General features: G+C 41.9%; 1 protein-coding gene across 2 annotated transcripts in view; it reads right to left on the bottom strand.

Annotated features, from left to right (window-relative positions):
• ESR2 (estrogen receptor 2) overlaps positions 1 to 6,419 on the bottom strand; it is a 49,939-nt gene extending 43,520 nt beyond the window's left edge. Inside the window, exons 1-2 of one of the 2 annotated variants that reach the window (XM_003797402.2) lie at positions 5,961 to 6,419; positions 3,015 to 3,187 (exon numbers count right to left, since the gene is read on the bottom strand). In XM_003797402.2, the coding sequence (XP_003797450.1) occupies positions 3,015 to 3,187; positions 5,961 to 6,322 (535 nt within the window). In that variant the 5' untranslated portion in view covers positions 6,323 to 6,419. The remainder of the gene's footprint in view (positions 1 to 3,014; positions 3,188 to 5,960) is intronic. The other variant, XM_012809861.1, reaches the window with a different exon arrangement.
• Between the last annotated feature and the right edge of the window lie 1,856 nt (positions 6,420 to 8,275).

Below are 8,275 nucleotides of genomic sequence, written 5' to 3'. Positions count from 1 at the left end.
AAAAAAAAAAAAAAAAAAAGAATTTGCACTCAGGCAAGTGCCTGTAGATCAGTGGGCAGGGCGCCAGCCCCATATACCAAGGGTGGTGAGTTCAAACACAGCCCCAGCCAAACTGCAACAAAAAAATAGCCAGGGGTTGTAGCGGGTGCCTGTACTCCCAGCTACTCGGGAGGCTGAGGCAAGAGAATCAATCGCCTAAGCCCAGGAGTTGGAGGCTGTTGTGAGCTTGCGGCCACAGCACTTTACCAAGGGCAACAAAGTGAGACTCTGTCTCTACAAAAAAAAAAAAAAAGAATTTGCACTCAGACACTGCAGATAGAAGAGTAAGTTTGTGCAATCTTTCTAAGAAACACTCAAAAACACTCTGTCAAGTGTTTTGAACATTAATACACTCTGACTCTTTGGATTTGTTCTAAAACACAGTCAGAGAAACAATTGGAGATTTTTTCAAAGCTTTATGAACAAACATACTAACCACAGCATTATGTAAAACAATAAAAATAACTAACAATAGTCTTCAACAATAAAGAGTTAAATAAATCAAATCTAATCATAAGACAGACTATCACGTACGGGTGAAAAGGTTCTGAAAATCTAACAGCTTGGGGAAATGCTTACCCGACAGCATTCAGGGGAAAAGAATACAGAACTCTACGCAAAATATGAGCCCAAATAATTTTTTTTAAATTATCGTGCACAGAATTGCTGAGAGCCAGCAATGAACAAAATGGACAAAAATCCTTGCTTTCATATAATGTATAATCTAGTATCTTGTTCACCACTGTATCCACAGAGCCTAGTACACTGCTCAGTAAATATTTATTAAATGAATATCACTAAGGAAAAAAATAGTAAAGAACATGCCTGAAAAGTAAGTTATGCCTTAATTAGCACCAGAAGTGATGAGGAACTCCTTCTCAAGCGATGGTGTCCTCCTTCCTGTGTACTCCACAACTCAGGACAGAAGCTCACTATGTATCACTCTGACAGCAATGCATTTGTATCAAAAATGTGCAGGCGCCAAAGAAAGGGTAATTTCCTGTGAGAGCTTCACCGTCTCCCTTCTGCACAGTTAGAACTTGACGTTCCTGGCTGATGGAGTAGGAGGGAATGACACGGGGAGAGCAGAGGAAACTTACTTTCAAGTGTTATTACCTCCAGTCTCATAATTCAAAGATGATCCTGGTAGACAGATGTGTCCCCAAACATCAAAACAGAAGGGTGTCTTTTTTTTTTTTTTTTTTTTTGAGACAGAGCCTCAAGCTGTCCCCCTGGGTAGAGTACCATGGCATTACAGCTCACAGCAACCTCCAACTCCTGAGCTCAAGTGAGTCTCCTGCCCCAGCCTCCCAAGTAGCTGGGACCACAGGCGCCCACCACAGTGCCCAGCTATTTTTTTGGTTGCAACTGTCATTGTTGTTTGGCAGGTCCGGGCTGGGGATTCGAACCCACCACCTTAGGTGTAGGTGGCTGGCGCCTTAGCCGGTTGAGCTATAGGCGCCGAGCCAGAGGGTGTCTTTTTAAAAGATACAGTTAGTTGTCATGGGTCAAAATTTCCTCAAGGGATATAAAATTCTGGAACTTCAACAACACGTATAGAATTGTTATCACATCAAGAGTTCAGTTCTATCATCCATAGACAAGAACAGGACCTGGCCTTTTAATCGACCGCTATAATTAGCATAAAGAAAAACATTTGGGCAGCGCCTGTGGCTCAAAGGAGTAGGGCACTGGCTCCATATGCTGGAGGTGGTGGGTTCAAACCCAGCCCTGGCCAAAAAAGAAAAAAAAAAAATTTAAGCCCTAAATGTTTTCACATAATCAACTTCATTTCATCTTCAGAACAATTCTAAGTATCTCCGTTTCACAGAGGAGGAAACAGGCTGGAAGGCAAAGTCACAGCACTAAGAAGTGAAGGATCCAGTATAAAGAGGGGGCTACTTACTCAGGGTGAACTGCAGCGGACATACAGGAAGATGACTCATCTCCCAGCACTGGGCTCCTCACCAACCTCTAGATTCTATCACTGTTTCTCTGCTTGATATAAAATGTCTTCTTAATCTAAGTTATCAATAGGTAAGTTAATTCTGTATTAATAAATTGTTATTTACTAACTAGTTATTTGTATGCTGAAAATTCCCTTAAGTTTGCTTTGCTTAACTGATAATGAACAAAGCACGGATGCTTCAACAGCAAAGGGAAGGGAGGTCTCAGGTTGGACACTGCCCGAGGGGCTGTTGGGACAGAAGTGAAAGGAGTCAACAAGAACTAGACTTGCGCAAATCAGGGCTGGCAAGAGAGGAAGAATGTGGCAAGCAACATGCATGGAAATGAGCTGACTGACCTTGAAACCAGGTGTGCAGAACTTGAAGTTGATGAAAAAAGTCACTTAAAAACAAACAAACAAAGACCCCAGAAGGAATCTGGAGAAAGTTAGGGAAATAGTCTAAACCCAGCCCAGAAACAAGGGGGTCGTGAACTGAGGCTCTACTGGCCTCTACCTCTAGATCAACTCTGGGAATCCTCCAGGAGGTGAATTCCTGATTTCTGACCATACCCATAAAATGTACTGATGCTCTCTCCCTCAGACACCAGCCCCTGCAAGAATGTTAAGCACACCATAGTAAGGAAGATCAAAGGAAGGAACGATCTTTGCAAGTCCTAATGAGCACACATTTTTCCCACATGGTATGTATCTTCACAAGCTTGCAAATAGATGTCTTCTCCCTAACAACTCTGTGGGTGAGGGTGGGGGCGAGACCCATTTAAGTTGGCTTTATAATCTTTGAGGTTCTGAGATACAAATCTGTGATTAAAGATAAAGTGCTCTGCACTTGAAACGATCCACCCAACCCACTTCCAAACACGCATGATCCTCTGAACTGCCTGTTAAGTACTTCACGTACTTTGTGTACCAAACAGGCCAAGGGTGAATTTTCTGCCAATTCATCTCCGCAAAACTGTTTGAAAGCAAAGGTGGAAAACTAAAGAAGCAGTTAACAATACCCTTGTACCTTGAATGCTTCTTTTAAAAAAGGCCTTACATCCTTCACACGACCAGACTCCGTAGTGGTACCCCGACGCGTAATCGCTGCAGACTGCACAGAAGTGGGCATCCCGCTTGGAACTTGGGCTGTTAACAGGGCTGGTGCAATTGCTCCCACTGACCTTCCTTTTCAGTGTCTCTCTGGGGAGTGAAGAAGTGAGCCATTGTAAGAGAGCATAAAAGGGAATGGAAGGGCTTTCTAGGAAAAAATAGCACAAATATTGCCTAAGGTCATCTCTTTACCTTTCAGGACTTATGGTAACTATTCCAGGAAACCTGATAAAACAAAACCTTTGACAGTGATATCAAGTCTGTGAAGAGCCACACTGTGTAGAAGGAGTGGTGTCCAAAGGTGGTCCAGTGAGTTTGTGCCCACCCATGAGGTGCTGCTGAGCCCTACCAGCTGTGGGGTAGGGCATACCTTTGAGTGTAATAACAGAACAGAAGTGGCCAAGGCCAGCACAGTGGCTCACCCCTGTAATCCTAGCACTGAGAGGATGAGACAGGAGTTCGAGACCAGCCTGAGCAAGAGTGAGACCCCTGTCTCTACTGAAAATAGAAAAAAATCTAGTCTGGCATTGTGGTGGTCACCTGTAGTCCCAGCTACTCAGGAGGCTGAGGCAAGAGGATTTCTTGACCCAACAGTTTGAGGTTGCTATGAGCTATGATGATGCCATGGTACTCTACCCAGGGTGACAGAGTGAGACTCTATCTCAAAATTTAAAAAAAAATTATTAAAAAAAAGAAAAGTAACTTTAAGAGTGGGACAAATAGACTTTAAGTTACCTTGAGATTCATACTATGGTTAAAAAGAGAGAGAGAAAGGGAGAAAGAAGAAGGTGAGAGAGGAGAGGGGACAGAGTGCCTGTCCTGGGAAAACACTGGAGGAAGCACGGTCTGGGGGTGGGGGACACCAGGGAGCCCTGAGTCACACCAACACCCTGTCTGGCTGGCCCCTGGTTTTGCCAGGCCATGTTTCTTTTGGAAAGGGAACGGTAGAGGTACTATTGATTTACAAATACTTTATAATAGGGTTTAATTTATCCAAGTATTAGAATAACTTTGATTAGAATTTAGGCTTAGAGACAAAATATTTCTGGAGGGAGGAATGGGTGGAGGGAGGGGTATTAGAGGGTTCACGTCTGTGGTTTATCTGGCCTAATATTGAGAAAAATCACAGGAAAATTGTATATGCCCAGGTTTCTAGCTTTTATAAAATAAAAAGAAAGAAATGTTCTAATGAAAAAAAAAAGAGAGACAAAATATTTCTTCCTTAAAGGCCAAAGAAAAAAAGAAAAAACATTACTTTTTAAAAATTATTCAAATTTTTAAAATTTTTCTTTTAGCAATAAGTAAAACATTTTTTTAAAGAAAAATAAAATTATAGATTAACAATTGTTTTCTCAAAGTTTTATGACAATACTTAACAAATGATGACTTTCAAGATCCAATGTGCTGGGCGCCGCCTGTGGCTCAGTGAGTAGGACGCTGGCCCTACATACCAAGGGTGGTGGGTTTGAACCCAGCCCGGGCCAAACTACAACAACAACAAAAAAAATAGCCAGGCATTGTGGTGAGCACCTGTAGTCCCAGCTACTCAGGAGGCTGAGGCAAGAGAATCACCAATGCCACAGCACTCTACCAAGAACAACATAATGAGACTCTGTCTCTAAAGAAAAAAAAAAAAGATCCAATGTGCTCTTTGTACTTGTGCTTTTGATAGTTTATATCCCCTCCCCACTTCCTCCATGCCATCCCTTCTCTTCATACCTATAATTAGTATTTAAAATATTATAAATTGGACTGGAATAGGGTGGAGCCTGTGGCTCAAAGGAGTAGGGAGCTGGCCCCATATGCCGGAGATGGCGGGTTCAAACCCAGCCCCAGCCAAAAACTGCAAAAAAAAAAATTAGACTGGAATAATCCATGTACCTTGCATTTAAAGAATACGAATATCCTTTTTAATTTCAGGAAATTGCAACTTAAATCAACATTTAAATAGTTTCTCAGCAATCTTTTTCTTTTTTTTTTTTTTGAGACAGAGCCTCAAGCTGTCACCCTGGGTAGAGTGCTGTGGCATCACAGCTCATAGCAACTTCCAACTCCTGGGCTCAAGCGAGTCTCCTGCCTCAGCCTCCCAAGTAGCTGGGACCACAGGTGCCCACAACGCCTGGCTATTTTTTTTGGTTGCAGCCATCATTGTTGTTTGGTGGGCCCTGGCTGGATTCAAACCTGCCACCTTAGGTATATGTGGCTGGCTCCTTAGCCACTTGAGCCACAGACACCAAGCCTCACCAATCTTTATAAATGCTATTTTAGTTCATTGTTAAGAAGCTTGTATGTATCTGTCTTTTCACATGTCTAGTATTTCATTTAAGTTATAACACTGCCACAATTACTGTTATCCTGTACCCACAATTTGTCATGAACACTACATTGTGATTTCACTATAAAATGACTCTAACCTGAAGGTAAAAATTTATTTTCGAAACCCAAATACCTCCATCAAGAAAAGAGTGATGTAAGTTCAATCCTTATTATGTAAAAGCAATAGTCCTGACAGTGAACTCTCATCACAACACTGTTCTACAAGAATGACTTCTTAATGAGGACTAGAATATCAGAGCACGTTGAACAGGGCATCATATGTTTTAAGTGTTCCAAGTAACCTGCCTGATTAATAAAGAACTCATATAACGCTACTCAGGAGGCTGAGGCAAGAGAATCGCCTAAGCCCAAGAGCTGGAGGTTGCTGTGAGCTGTGACTCTACGGCACTCTACTCAACAAAGTGAGACTCTGTCTCTGAAAAAAAATAAAAAAGACTTTGTATACCATATCTCTTTCTTCCCCCTAAATCACAAAGGGATTTGAGTAATGTCCATCAGCTACAATTCAGAATAAAACTGGATTTACCTGTTTACGGGTAACGGGTGTTCTAGTGATCTTGCTTCACACCAAGGACTCTTCTGAGGTTCTGGAAACAGATGTGATGATTGGCAATGGATTGCTAAAGGAGAGAGGTGTCCAGGAGTTGGCCACAACATATTTGGGCTTGTGGTCTGCCGACCAGGCCCACCTTCTGAGTTACTGACACTGTTGGGAATATTGTAATTCATCACAGCAGGACTATAGAATGTCATGGCCGAGTATTCATGGCAGCTGTCCACATAGGAGGAGGGTATATATATGGGGCCATGCTCCCGGGGTAGGATGGGTTGGCTGCAGTTGTAGGAGGAAGCAGAGTTAAGGCTAGATGGTGAATTTTTGATGTCCATGTCTTGAATAGGTTAACAATGGAGAGAATTCCTTGTGTGAGAATATGCACAAAATGGCATTATAATGTTCTCAGAGACTCACAGACAGGTATAACACCTACAAAGAAAAACAAAAAACAACACTAGTTAGTTAGAGCTACAGGTTATCAAAAATTACTCAAATATTTTTATTTAAAAATATATGTTTGTGTAGGATTGTGAATATATCCTGAAAGCTACATACAAAATATTGACCTCAGAAGGGAGTGTGAGGTGTGGAACTTTCACCTTCTACCTTCATTCACTTCTTTGTTTTTTTTGTTTTGGAGATAGAAAAAAAAAAACTCTATTGCCTCAGCCTAGCTCACAGCAACCTCAAATTTCTGGGTTCAAATGATCCCCCTGCCTCAGTCTCCTGAGTAGCTGGCACTACAGGCTCCAGTCACCTGTAAAAATAGAAAAACTACCTGGTTAGTTTTTCTATTTTTAGTAGAAACAAGGTCTCACTCTTGCTCAAACTGGTCTCCAACTCCTGAACTCAGGCAATGCACCCGCCTTTGCTTCCCAGAGTGCTAGTATTATAGGCCACCATGCCCAGACTCTACGGAAAATGTTTTAAAAATTAGTCAGGCAAGGTGGCATGTGCTTTGTAGTCCTAGCTACTCAGGAGGCCAGGAGTTCAAGGCTGTAGTGAGCTATGATTGTGCCATTATACTCTAGCCAGGTGACAGGAAACCTCATCTCAAAAAAAAGAAAAAAGAAAAGAAAAGAAAAGCAAATGCTCATAACATACCCCAGACCTAATAGTGCAGAAATTCTCAGGGTGGGGCTCTCAGGGAATAGATGTTAATCAAAACACATTTAAAGTACTTTCACAAAAGAGTTTAAACAACAGACAGACATTGTAACAATTGAGGGCAAAATGGGAAAGGTAACACGTAGCACAAATTCTATGTATGCATAATAAAATCTGGAGGTAGCCTTGGCACCTGTGTCTAAAGTGGCTAAGGCGTCAGCCACATACACCTGAGCTGGTGGGTTCGAATCCAGCCTGGACTCACAAAACAACAATGACAGCTACAACCAAAAAATAGCTGGACATTGTGACAGGCATCTGGAGTCCCAGCTACTTGGGAGGTGAAGGCAGGAGAATCACTTGAGCCCAGGATTTGGAGGTTGCTGTGAGCTGTGACACCATAGCACTTTACCCAGGGCGACAGCTTGAAGCTCTTGTCTCAAAAAATAAAATAAAATAAAATAAAATAAAATAAAATAAAATAAAATCTGGAGGTAATAATTAAATATATTTCCTGAACTTTAACAAAAAGATTAAGGAAACAAAATGGCCTAAACAAGTTAATAAATAAAACATCCAGATGTGCAGGTGTTACTGTGGTCAGCATGCTTCCTTACACAGTACTCACACAACATGGCTCAATGTGAACTTCCGTAAGGACAAATGCAACATTCTCATTGTCAAATGAAGACTAAATTACATTCATGAAACAGGAAAATAGTTAATTTTGGAATAATAATTTAAACATGAGACTTCAGGCTCAGTGCCTGTGCCTCAAGTGGCTAAGGCGCTAGCCACATACACCTAAGGTGGTGGGTTTGAATCCAACCCGGGCCCGCCAAACAACAAACAATGACGGCTGTAATCAAAAACTAGCCAGGCGCTGTGGCAGGTGCCTGTGGTCCCAGCTACTTGGGAGGCTGAGACAGGAGACTCGCTTGAGCCCAGGAGCTGGAGGTTGCTGGGATGCCATAGCACTCTACCCAGGGGGAGAGCTTGAGGCTCTGTCTCAAAAAAAAAAAAAAATGAGAGTTTAAGTTAATACTCCATTAACAAAGGAAAAAAAAAGCAACTACCCCCAAACCACCATCTATGAACATTGTGGTCAATCAACTTGACCTTGGATTTCACATTCAACTTTACATCATCCCAAAGAAATGTAGTTAGCATTTTAGCAT

The sequence above is a fragment of the Otolemur garnettii genome, unplaced genomic scaffold (assembly GCF_000181295.1).
Source record: "Otolemur garnettii isolate 467f Iridium unplaced genomic scaffold, OtoGar3 scaffold00115, whole genome shotgun sequence".
Classification (NCBI taxonomy): Eukaryota; Metazoa; Chordata; class Mammalia; order Primates; family Galagidae; genus Otolemur; species Otolemur garnettii.
Note: the sequence above shows the minus strand (reverse complement) of the source record. Positions and strands in the feature narration are given on the sequence as shown.